Source organism: Convolutriloba macropyga, chromosome 6 (assembly GCF_964194025.1).
Source record: "Convolutriloba macropyga chromosome 6, txConMacr16.3, whole genome shotgun sequence".
NCBI lineage: Eukaryota > Metazoa > Xenacoelomorpha > Acoela > Convolutidae > Convolutriloba > Convolutriloba macropyga.
In genome coordinates this window covers 3,875,190-3,887,772 of record NC_134473.1, presented here as the reverse complement: position 1 = coordinate 3,887,772, position 12,583 = coordinate 3,875,190, and the positions used below count along the sequence as shown (strand labels likewise).

General features: G+C 35.4%; 1 protein-coding gene across 1 annotated transcript; it reads right to left on the bottom strand.

Annotated features, from left to right (window-relative positions):
- Positions 1-8,206: 8,206 nt before the first annotated feature.
- On the bottom strand, positions 8,207-12,299 carry LOC142340697 (neuronal acetylcholine receptor subunit alpha-7-like). The gene is made up of 3 exons (XM_075391393.1): positions 11,861-12,299; positions 9,610-9,933; positions 8,207-9,112 (listed from the first exon to the last, which is right to left on the bottom strand). The coding sequence occupies exons 1-3, from the start codon at positions 12,156-12,158 to the stop codon at positions 8,493-8,495; spliced, it is 1,242 nt and encodes a 413-aa protein (XP_075247508.1). The 5' UTR covers positions 12,159-12,299; the 3' UTR covers positions 8,207-8,492.
- Positions 12,300-12,583: the final 284 nt, after the last annotated feature.

Below are 12,583 nucleotides of genomic sequence, written 5' to 3'. Positions count from 1 at the left end.
ATTCCTGGTATATAGATGATGGTGTCTTGGTGGGCTCAGAGGACGATCTCATTAGATCTTGGAATCTTCTATGCCAGCTCGGACCTGATCGCGGCCTCCACGTCAGGGTCGATAAGTGCGAACTGTGGTCCACGGTAGATTTAGACAGACTGGATATACGAATAAAACGAAATGATATTTCGGTCCTTGAGGTTTTTGGAGCTGCGTTAGGAACCCCAGAGTTTGTCCGCATGAAACTTAACGAAAGGATAGGGAAAATAGGGGTACTTTTCGAAAAGTTGGACTATCTTGATGACCCTCAAGGCGCCCTAGGTATCCTACACCACTGTATTGGGCCCCTAAAATAGTGTATTCTTTGCGTTGTCAGTCATTAGAGGGATTTATTAGAGGGATTCTTTTAGGGATTTGAGTCCAGTTATTAAATCCCTAAAAGAATTTGATGCCCAACGGCGCGAAAAACTTGAGAATATCCTTGGAACTGTTCTCCCAGAAGAATCCTGGACTCAAGCAACCCTGCCCATAACCCTTTCAGGGTTGGGTGTTCGCCAATGCCGGACCAGTATAAAGCATCATACTTTGGTTCTGTTCTCTCCTCTGAAGATCTTGTTTCGAAAATAACCGGTGAAAACCCAAAAAACTGCTAAGTTTTTCAGGATCTTCATTCCAGTTTAGCACAACTGGACATTTCAAACCTCTCGCAAAAGACGATTCAGTATGCTCTTGATAATGAAAAATTTCATGGTCTCAAAGAGAATCTAGCTTGTGAGAGAAAATCCGCCCGACTTCTCTCATTGTCTGTTCGACATGCTGGAGCTTGGTTGTCTGCTCCCCCATTCCAGCTCCTGGGCTTCATATGGCACCAAATGAGTTTAGAATTAGTACAAAGTACAGGTTGGGTGTCCTTGTCTACGACGCCGGGGTTGACATCTATGGGGATCATGCCATTGCGTGTCACGGTCGAGGAGACGCAATTGCAAGACATGACCGGATACGAGATAAAATAGTGTCTGCTTGCTCATCTGCGAATCTCTCACCAGTAGTGGAAAAAAGAACCTAATTCCAGAATGCCAGTCACGCCCCGTAGACATCTTTGTCCCGACTTGGAAAGCGGGGAAACCTGCTGCATTTGAGGTAACTCTTACTTCGTCGCTGCAATCCAACTCCCTCACTAATGCGGCTACAAAGGCAGGATACGCACTTGGTGCAGCAGATGAAAGAAAATATTGACTCCACGACGATAACTGCGCAAAAATGGGAATCACATTTGTTCCCCTTGCAATTGAAGTCCTTGGCGGGAAATCGGCAACCTTCAAGAAAACACTCAAGCGGTTGGCTGTATTAAGTGACAATCGTTCCTTCCAAGCGCAGGGGTTGTCTGTAGCTTTCTGTAAACTAATGCAATCTTTGTCAATCACCGCTATTCCGGGATTAGCGGAAATGTTGCTGGCACGGGCTCCCTAGTAGACTATTTTGCTTTTTGGGTGCTCGACCACACGGAGGGGAGAATCGGAGGGGTTGATCCGGTACGGTTGCAATCATTGTCGACATATATGATCAAGGGGTCTGCCTTAATGATTTTGACACGCTCTTTTTGGCCAGATTTAACCAATTCAGAATAAGAAGAGTCCAGATTGGTCCTTTAATGATGAGTCGCCAAAACGATTGCAACGAACGGGAGCCTTATCAATGTGCAGTTCTAGTTTTTTATTCTTACCTGACCAAAGTCGGGAGACTAAAAACATATATTTTACATGTGAAAAATAAAAAATGCCGATGAAATGAGATTAATAAACTGTTGATCTGTTGTATTGACAACCACTGTTTTGTTAACCAAGTTAAGTGCTTTTAATAAAAGTTAAAAAAAATTTCATGAAATCTTAAAAAAATATTATCTATTCTCAGTTTTTGTTATTAATTGTAAATTCAGGATTGCAGTGTCTCTGCTCGTAAAAACCTTCAGGAGACTCACTTGAAAGAACTTGAGATTAGATAACAAAACTAACAAAAAATTCTTAATAAGAATCTATTGTTGCTATGAAACTTGTTGTTAAGAACTACTAGAAAAGACAAAAAGAAATTTCCAAAATATGAAGCAATTTAGACCTGTCATTTTCCAGTGTACGTCATACGACTACAAAAAAGGACAAATACTGGCAAAACTAAAATGTTCACTTAAGCTTTGCGCAAAAATGGCAGTGAAGCCGTTAAAATCATAAACCTGTCACTAAGAGCACTATAAAGGTTCAATTGCGCAATATTTTTAAGCCAATCGTACCTAACATTAATGATATAATTTTAAAAAAAAGACAAAAATCCTTTAAACTGTACAAATATATAAAAATCTCAAACATTTTACGAAATGATGTAACAATAGTAAGAAAGCTTAGAAACAAATGCATGAAACTAAAAACGTTAAGATAAAAATCTTAGCTCACTAGAAACGGGTTATGGCCTGACGTTAAAGAAACTAACTTACAAATCGACCGAAAACCGGTTTGAAAAATGGCCAGGCTCAAAAATCCTAATATTTTTTTTTCAACACAAATATCTTCAAATTTTTTAACAGACATAAGATTTCAATAAAGAGATCGATCAAGTTGCAGCACCTCATGAAGCCAATCGGAAGTGTTATTAATGAAACTAAGTCTCGAGACTACAAAATAAAAAATACAGGGGTAGAAGCCCAAACTTCAAAAAATTTGACGACACCAGTGTTCAAGGCACTCTAATTATAAGGTGTTATCTGCAAGAACTGTTAATCATCGCCTGCGTTTCATCTGAACATCAACAAGGCTTCATTATGAAAGGTCCACTTAGAAATGATAACAATAAGCAACCTAAAATCGAACATTATGGTAATCTCGAAAAATTTCTGAGTCTAAATGGTAGCAACTGAGAGTTCTTATAAGTGAGATTGAGTTATATCGTGACGAAAACGAAAGCAAAAAAAGACATTTGAAAAAATCTTCTTTTTTAAAGTTAATTTTGAGCGTCATTAAAACAAATAGTTGTAAACTGAAATTTTTATATAGACTCAGCTTTACATCCTGGGAAAGCAAATCAGACCTTTAATTATCAGGTATATGTCAAGACAAACATAGTAAAAAAATAATCAAATTACACTAAATTTTGCGAGAGAACTCCGTCTCAGCCCAGAAGCAAAAATTTTTCAACAAAAAGAGTTAACTTAATCAGATAAAAAATTTTTTCAACACTGTGCATTTCCCAAAATTGCTTTTTTCAATTTGTACTGTCAATAAAGTGATAATTCGACCAGGAAACAAAATGAACTTTTAAAATATGCAATTATACTCAAAATTTAAAAACTCGCATTATCGAAACGATTAATTAAAAATAAAACCGTTAAGGACATTAGTTTATAACTCACAGAAAAAGGGTTTGCACCTGTTTTTAATGAGACTACGCCAGAAACTGAGAGCAAAAAGAAAAAACAGTTGCAACAATCAAAAATTCGAAATCATAGACATCAGATAACAACTGAAAACATCGTTTGGTTCACTTATACACTTACTTTGAGAAAGCCATTTTGATCTTTGATTGGGGAGATTTGAGTAATTGGACTATAGAAAGTATAACAAAAAGAAAGTAAAACCTAAGCCTTTCTTAAAATTTTACGAAAAGGGTTGTTCCGAGCCATAAGAACCATGAGCTTAACTCTGAAATTATAATAAATGGTCGATGGTTTTTTGCAAATAGTTTTTTTCTGTAAATACATTTTCTAAATAGTATCAGTCAATCAGTGAGCCCTGATTTGAAATTCTTGTGAGTTATTTACATAAAAAACTATAAGTGCTGAAATATTTTTAAAAATGCCACCCCCATTAAAATCTATTTTTTATCGTAAGTATCCATGGTGAGATCAAGATCAGCGCTGTTATAGCTGCGCGGCTACAAAAACACTCAACTGTTAGAATGGTTACGAATTAGATCAATTTTCAATCAAAATTTAACAGTTTATCAAAAAATAAATGCGTTTTGTAAGATTATCGGGTTTTAATTTGCCAAAAACTGCAAAATTATAATTCCACAAAACTGTTTAAACAAGCGGGAGTGCAACTAGCTCTCTTAGCATCTCTTGTTCTTTTTGTAACCGCATAATAAATTGAGTGAAGAGTTTTTAATGCCCTCCTATAGAGGCGTATGTGATAATAGACAAGTTGGATGTTTTCAATTGCCATCTAATGGTTTTTGAAACTAATTGTTTTCAAACATTTAAGCCACTTTGTTGTTTATGTTCTTTTTTGTCTAATTGTTACCGAGCTTTATTGGAGTGGTCCCATATTTTTTCTAGTGAAATACAAGTTGTTTTTTGTTTTGTTTCTGTTTTTTGACGCTATTTTGACCTTGCTAAAAAGTTTTTTTAAAAACGGACAAGGTTTTGGTTGTAATTTATACTTGTTGTTATTATTGTTTGATTTTGTTGTTCGTCTTGACTTGCTTTCTTAATATTTAATATGGCTAATCTCTTCAGTCTAATGCGGCATGTTTTACTCCACTTAGTTATCTGCGTTGGAGGCTATCTTTTCGTACAATTTTTTTTGAAAAATACTTGAACTTTTGGGGCGCTTTATCTTCCTCATTTGGTCGACATTTATGCCAAAATTCGGATGAGCGCGGTCGGAACTTTATGTGCAAACGCACATTACTGAGCCTCCTTGTTGAGTTTTCCTTTTATAAAATCAAGATAGATTCTGTACTGAAGGTCAATAGAGTGCACCAATATAGATAGAGACTTTTTGCTTAGGAGGTCCATCACGTGATTGAAAAATTTGTGGAATGACCAAAGATTGGCAAAATCGTTTGTTAATCTTCTTGCTTTTATCATTTGTCTGTTGCTGCAAGGTCTTAACTGTCTGTTTTGCGGATCTTTTCTGGCAATCTGGCGGATTTGTTCTCTTTGTACTTATATTATCTATTCTCAGATTTTGTTAATAATTGTAAATTCAGGATTGCAGTGTCTCTGCTCGTAAAAACCTTCAGGAGACTCACTTGAAAGAACTTGAGATTAGAGAGCAAAACTAGCAAAAAATTCTTAATAAGAATCTATTGTTGCTATGAAACTTGTTGTTAAGAACTACTAGAAAAGACAAAAAGAAATTTCCAAAATAGGAAGCAATTTAGACCTGTCATTATCCAGTGTACGTCATACGACTACAAAAAAAGGACAAATACTAGAAAAACTAAAATGTTCACTTAAGCTTTGCGCAAAAATGACAGTGAAGCCGTTAAAATCATAAAACTGTCACTAAGAGCACTATGAAGGTTCAATTGTGCAATATTTTTAAGCCAATCGTACCTAACATGAATGATATAATTTAAAAAGAAAACAAAAATCCTTTAAACTGTACAAATATATAAAAAAACTCAAACATTTTACGAAATTTCGTTGTAACAGTAGTAAGAAAGCCGAGAAACAAATGAATGAAACTAAAACCGTTAAAATAAAAATCTTAGCTCACTAGAAACGGGTTATGACCTGCCGTTAAAGAAACTAACTTACAAATCGACCGAAAACCGGTTTAAAAAATGGCCAAGCTCAAAAATCCTAATATTTTATAACACAAATATCTTCAAATGTTTTAACAGACATAAGATTTCAACAAAAAGAGATCGATCAAGTTGCAGCACCTCATGAAGCCAATTGGAAGTGTTATTAATGAGACTATGTCTCGAGACTACAAAATAAAAAGTACAGGGGCAGAAGCCCAAACTTCAAAAAATTTGACGACACCAGTGTTCAAGACACTCTAATTATAAGGTGTTATCTGCAAGAACTGTTAATCATCGCCTGCGTTTCATCTGAACATTAACAGGGCTTCATTATGAAAGGACCACGTAGAAATGATAACAATAAGCAACCCAAAAATCGAACATTATGGAAATCTCGAAAAAAAATTTCTGAGTCTAAATTGTAGCAGCCATCAGTCAAAACATGTAACCGTGAGAATAATGTTTAAATCAACAAAAGAAACTGAGAGTTCTTATAAGTAAGATTGAGTTACATCGTGACGAAAACGAAAGCAAAAAAGACCATTGAAAAAATCTTCTTTTTTAAAAGTTAATTTGAAAGTCATTAAAACAAATAGCTGTAAACTGAAAAATTTATATAAACTCAGCTATACATCCTGGGAAAGCAATTGAGACCCTTCATTATTAGGTATATGTCGAACAACAACAAAACAAAAGACAAACATAGTAAAAAAGTCAAATTACACTAAATTTTGCGAGAGAACTCCGTCTCAGCCCAGAAGCAAAAATTTTTCAACAAAAAAAGTAAACTTAATCAGATAAAAATTTTTTTCAAGGCTGTGCATTTCCCAAATTTGCTTTTTTTCAATTTGACCTGTCAATAAAGTGATAATTTGACCAGGAAACAAAATGAACTTTAAAAATATGCAATTTTACTCAAAATTTAAAAACTCGTATTATCGAAACCATTAATTAAAAATAAAACCGTTATGGACATTAGTTTATAACTCACAGGAAAAGGGTTTGCGCCTGTTTTTAATGAGACTACGCGAGAAACTGAGAGCAATAAGATAAAACCGTTGCAACGTTCAAAAATGCGAAATCATAGACATCAGATAACAACTGAAAGCATCGTTTGGTTCACTTATACACTTACTTTGAGAAAGCCATTTTGATCTTTGATTGGGGAGATTTGAGTAATTGGACTATAGAAAGTATAACAAAAGAAAGTAAAACCTAAGCCTTTCTTAAAATTTTACGAAAAGGGTTGTTCCGAGCCATAAGAACCATGAGCTTAACTCTGAAATTATAATAAATGGTCGATGGTTTTTGCAAATAGTTTTTTTCTGTTAATACATTTTCTAAATAGTATCAGTCAATCAGTGAGCCCTGATTTGAAATTCTTGTGAGTTATTTACATAAAAAACTATAAGTGCTGAAATATTTTTAAAAATGCCACCCCCATTAAAATCTATTTTTTATCGTAAGTATCAATGGTGAGATCAAGATCGGCGCTGTTATAGCTGCGCGGCTACAAAAACACTCAACTGTTAGAATGGTTACGAATTAGATCAGTTTTCAATCAAAATTTAACAGTTTATCAAAAAATAAATGCGTTTTGTAAGATTATCGGGTTTAAATTTGCCAAAAACTTCAAAATTATAATTCCACAAAAACTGTTGAAGCCAGCGGGAGTGCAACTAGCTCTCTTAGTATCTACTGCCCAGCTTACAACGGGCCAGCTTTGAGCATACGAAGAATATGACCGCAGTTTTAAGGTTTCTTCTTCCAGCATATTTTAAGAAAGTGGCCTAAAGAAGCATATTCGGTTCCATTTTTGACGATGTCTGAATTTTTTTTTTAAATTCAGCCTAAATTCTAGCCAAATACTGGGACCGAACAATTCAGCAACCCTCCCCTATCATTTATTAACACTACCGTTAACAATTTTTGCAAATTTGGTCAACATTACGAAAAATGTGAATAAAATAACGGAATGTCATCTATTCACAAAACTTTTAACCTCGACAAATCCCTGTAAAAAGCAAAAAATCAACAAAAATCTTTTTATTAATAGCCGCACAGCAATAGCTGGGGTTATTATTGGCCTTCTCTAGGTTTTTTTATTTCGTCGTCGCGATTTTTATTACGACCATGTGACGTCACAACCACCTCAAATCTGCTTTTTGTTCATTCGTTCATGCAATTTTAACTGAAGTGAGTGCGTGACGTCAATTTTTGCTCTTAGTGGAGCGAGTTTTTTTTGTTCGTTCGCGTGGTTAAAGTTTTGGTCACAATTGACTTACCTCACTCACAAAAATGACTTCCTCACTTCGAATTTGCTTTTTTTTTACTTTAATTCAAAGAGATAAGGTCAAAGGGGTGTGTGTCACTCTAAATGAAGGTTATTAGAGAACAGCTAATAGAGGCACAAAACACTTATACAGATTTTTTAAATCAAAATATAACATATCAGCCTTCAATGAAGAGGCGAATTTTTTTGGTCTGTTTTTTTACTGTTTTTTGAGCATGCGGATCTACGAAGCTATTGCGGCTATTTTCGGGCAATCTGCCAGCTATGTTTTCCATATTCTACGCTGGACGGGCATTCTAAAGATACCACTCACAACTCGCTACGATGATTATATTGATCGGCCAAAATTGACTGATAGAAGAAACCATTTGAGTATATAGTTCCTCTACCCACTAAAGAGGGTTGGATTAATAAACTTTTTTTAGAACCAAACGTTTTTGAAAAGTAAGTAAACCACTACGCGACTTTGTACAGACGAGTATAAAAATTTTTTGGGTGCACACATCCAAATGTTTTTTTTTTGGAATCTTTCCCAGTTCAGCTCCTTTCAACCACAAAATTGAAGTAGAGTTTAAAGCCAACAATACACACAGTTTTTCTTTTTTCAATATGGGTGACTAAAGTTGCAATCAACTGTTACGGGAAAGATTTCAAATTTCGAAGACAAGCGCATATTTTTTCTCAGTTTTCAGACGCTTAACAAGATGAATGTTATCGTATAGCATGTTGTCATGACAAAATAGATCGTCCCAAATCCGATATCAAACATTTTCATAAATCGTCTGATCTTCTCGCGTCTTGTCATGTTACCACAACAACATCCTACCGATCTTTTCTTCCCGGAAAAGCTCGCCTCTGAGCTCTGGCTACTTGAGAACTCACTGTTTGACAGTTCCCGTCTATTTTCTTTAACTTTGTTCGAACATACTTTCGGGCAATTAGCCGGGTCAGTCCAAAAATTGACGTTTATGGATATTGTAGCCAGAAAGATTGAGAACCCCGACAAAAATATGCTGATAAGGAAATAATTGCAGATGTTGGGAATCGTTTTTGAGGTTTCAGGAACGAAATCGATGACTATGATCAGGTTAACGCACAACGCGAGGGTCACCGTGACCCCGAAGCCTACTCGCTCTCCAATCTCACTTGGCAGAAAGAAAGTCAAGCTGCTTAAAGCTAGAAGAACTGCATTCGGCAGAATGATGTTTCGGATGTAAAATGAATTGAGTCGCTCGTAATTGATGGTGAACTTGATTGAACTGAATTTGCCGACGAGGTAGGTTATTTCGAGTCGCTCGCATGCCGTTCCTAAACAGAATTTTGTTTGCAAAATTTTAACAAAAGCTTTTTTCATGAATTTGAATTATCTCTGAAAATTTTCTTTTCATTCAGTTTAACTAATTATCAGTGTTGAATTTTTAGTGAGCGAGGGGCGGGGGCTGTTTGGGTAATAATAGTATCAATCGTAATATTAAATATTGTTAGGTAAAAGTATCAAATAAAATCATTCAAAACCTTAAAAATGCCTCGCTCTCCCAATGATGAAGCATTTTTTCTAATTCACCTTCGATTCACCTGTCGTTTGACAACAATTCGTCCTACATTAATGTCCTATGATTATTATAAAGCTGCGGAAAAATTTTATACCGCCTATCCTATTCCCACTTAACCGCCGCTACCTATTATCCTATGGTTAAGGATCGAATGATAACCCCCCCCCCCCCCCCCACCCTTCTTTACATATGTATTATATACTACTATTGTCATTAATAATTAGTATCAAACTTAAATAATGTGTATAAAACCTGTTAAACTCCACTGTGTGTGATCAACATAGGAAGAAGTGTCGAAACTATCCGCCTGGCAGAAGATGTCCACCTCAGTTGCCTTGTGCTGCCAAGATCCAATCTCAATCGTGCAAGACTGTTTGTCAAATGGAAAAAGAGTCACATCCATGGTACACGTGGTCTCAACTGCCACTGGGTTCAGCCATTGGATGTGCCCAGTGTGGGTAACTGAGAGGGGTACTGATTTCATGTACTTGGTTGCGTCGTAGACTCCAACATCGTTGTAGGGAAGCAGGTCTGGGGTCCAGACCTGGGCTTGGGCTACTCGGATCTTGTCAATTCCTAAATTAATGCAAATAGAGTGTTCCATTTTGCATGTTCTGTATTTGTAAATTTTTTAATGCCAACAACCAGGGGTCCGAGGAGTTTCAGTAAAAATAACCGGGTAAAAAGCTGAAATTTTAATATTTTACACCGCTAGTTCTTCGCCTATAAAGATGGAAAGATTGGAAATAAAGGGAAAATTTGGATAAAAATTGCGAAATTTTTTCAATGAGCTATTAACAACCCGTGCATAGATCCGAGGCAAAGTCACTTCTAAACACATTGTCATTGAGCCTAAAATGGGGGAAAATCTCTACCTTATAGAACACCAAATAAAATAAAGGTTGATATTTGAATTGCATTGAAATTTTTAAAACTTGGGATTCTTTATAAAAACTTTCTCAAAGAAATAACATCTCTTAAACAAGCTCTTAACAAGCTCTTGAAACGCAAGTTTGTTCATATTTTGAAACTTTTATCGAATATTTTGTGACGATATGGTTACTATATATCAAGTTTGGTTTCACAAAGCTGCCATCGAATGCCCACCGTTGAATTGTCAAATATAAGGAGAGAGATTGAACTTTTCTTATAATCATATCTGTTTCATGTATAGGTTTTGCGATTCTAATCAAGTCACAGCAAATCAGCCATTTTAAAAGACTCTAGCCGAGTCGCCTAACCTTGCTTGAAACATGATCTTTGCCTGTTTTAAAATCTGGCTCTGTTTTAAAAAGATAAGATAATTTTGCAAATTTATTACCCTTTGAATTCCTAAAATTTTTGGTTGATTTGATTTACGTTTCTGGCTATAACAGCTGTGGTTCTTCAATTAAATTTTTGCAGTTTTTTCATGCAACGACCAACCAAGTATATAAAATTCGCTGCTTTCAAGTTTTTTTTCACGTTTCTGCAGCTGAAAGGGTAGTAAGGGTGATATATCGCTTCCAATATTGTGACATATCTTGTCACAGGATGTAAAGTTCGATGCGACACGTGAAGAAAAATTCGTTCATATTCGTTATTGAAAAATATTGGAAACCAAAGAGAAGAAAGAGTGGTGTTCAATATACGTTGGTTTTTGAAATTATTCGACCAAACTGGTTTTTCAGGAACTTGTTTTTTCGGTTTCATCTTATGTATTGTTTTCGTTGTCTTTAACGTGTGATAAATTAATGATTGAAAGGTACAGTTATGTATTGTAGATTATTGAGAAAACTGTTTCGGTGTCGCCAACTTGAGATCTGTTTTTGAGATGAAAACGTCAGATTTTTGTCCGCATTTTTTGTTTTGTTTTACTAGAATCATAGAACAAAGGACCTGCACTTGACTTAAATAACTCTAATCATAACTCCTTTCAAACATGTTTTTCCAGCGCTGCTAACTTGGTCCTCAAATTTCCCCTCAAAATTGACAAAAATTGTCAGATATATGGCCAAATTTGTTTTATAGTGAAGCGTTCCTCGAATGTGACAGACCTTGTTCGCACTAAAACTTAACTTAGTTAATAATCGAATGGGCATCTTTCAAGATTCCGGCTGAAGACTACGATGTATCTTCGTGTTAGATTCTCCCAGAATCTTACACGATAACCAGTTGAAGTCAACTGGGCGTTTAACTCCTGGAATTTATGAAGTATAAATGATTAAACCATCATATGTACAAAGGAGAATTTGTACATATGATGGTTAAATTGTTCTGATAAATTTGCACTTGACAATTTTGAGTCCGTGAATAAAAATTTCGTTCTCACTCCATTAACACTGCATTAACAGAAAATGATGCGCTTTTTTGCTCTAGAATGGTTTGCCTTGCGTAATAACCAATAAGACTAACCAATTATTATTGTATATCATTCATTCATGGGGGTATAGAAATGTCAACTATAGTTATATTCCACCCAGTTGGAGGAAGGGGCGAGGGATACCGTTGCTCATATTCTTACCCTCATATTCTTTTGGATCCCAGGTTAGGAACTCATCTTTCCAGTACAGTCGCTGCCAGAGTAGAGTCCGGATAGTTTCCATCTTCACATTGAAGTCCACCAACTGATAAAGAGCAGCGCCGTAAGTCAAGTTCACGCTCGTATTGTGATTATAGACTGGTCGAACAAACTTGTTGTAATTCGGCAGCAGATCATCAAGCAGGCGATGAAATGATGTGTTGTAACTTTTTGTCGAGTTTGCTTCCACAATTAGAAAATAAAATAGAAAAATTGAAGAAAACTTTAAAACAAGTGCCATAGTTTTGGATATCAGATTTTGACCGCAAAATTTGGTCTCTTGAGAACAATCTGTTCTGAATAAAAATGAAAAGTGATTTGTTTCTAAGTGATGCAATTTTATGGCTCAAATTTATGTAATTTTAAAAGCTCAAAAAGTTGTAACAAAACAAAATGACGGCAATGAACAGAAAGTTGTTTACCTTTTAAAAACTACAGAAGCATCGATTTTTATTGGTTCGTTTGCTTTATTTGTTCATTCTTGCCTGAACAAGTTTAAGCATAAATTTAGAATTAGACTCGGATATTTTATTAATTAGGTTTTTATGCACGATTGAAACATGAAATGTCCTTTATCGCAGACTAAATTCTTTGATGTCAGTTTTTAAGAGCCCTTCGTTGAAGCAAAAATACTCAAAAGTGATTTAAAATATAAAACCAAAAACA

What these genes read in the sequence shown, in the direction of transcription:
- LOC142340697 (XM_075391393.1), bottom strand. Translation starts at nt 12,158, where the DNA reads ATGGCACTTGTTTTAAAGTTTTCTTCAATTTTTCTATTTTATTTTCTA. An exon ending in GGATCCAAAAGAATATGAGG is followed by an intron (nt 9,934 to 11,860) that starts GTAAGAATATGA and finishes GCATTAATTTAG; the next exon opens with GAATTGACAAGATCCGAGTA. An exon ending in CACACAGTGGAGTTTAACAG is followed by an intron (nt 9,113 to 9,609) that starts GTTTTATACACA and finishes AATTCTGTTTAG; the next exon opens with GAACGGCATGCGAGCGACTC.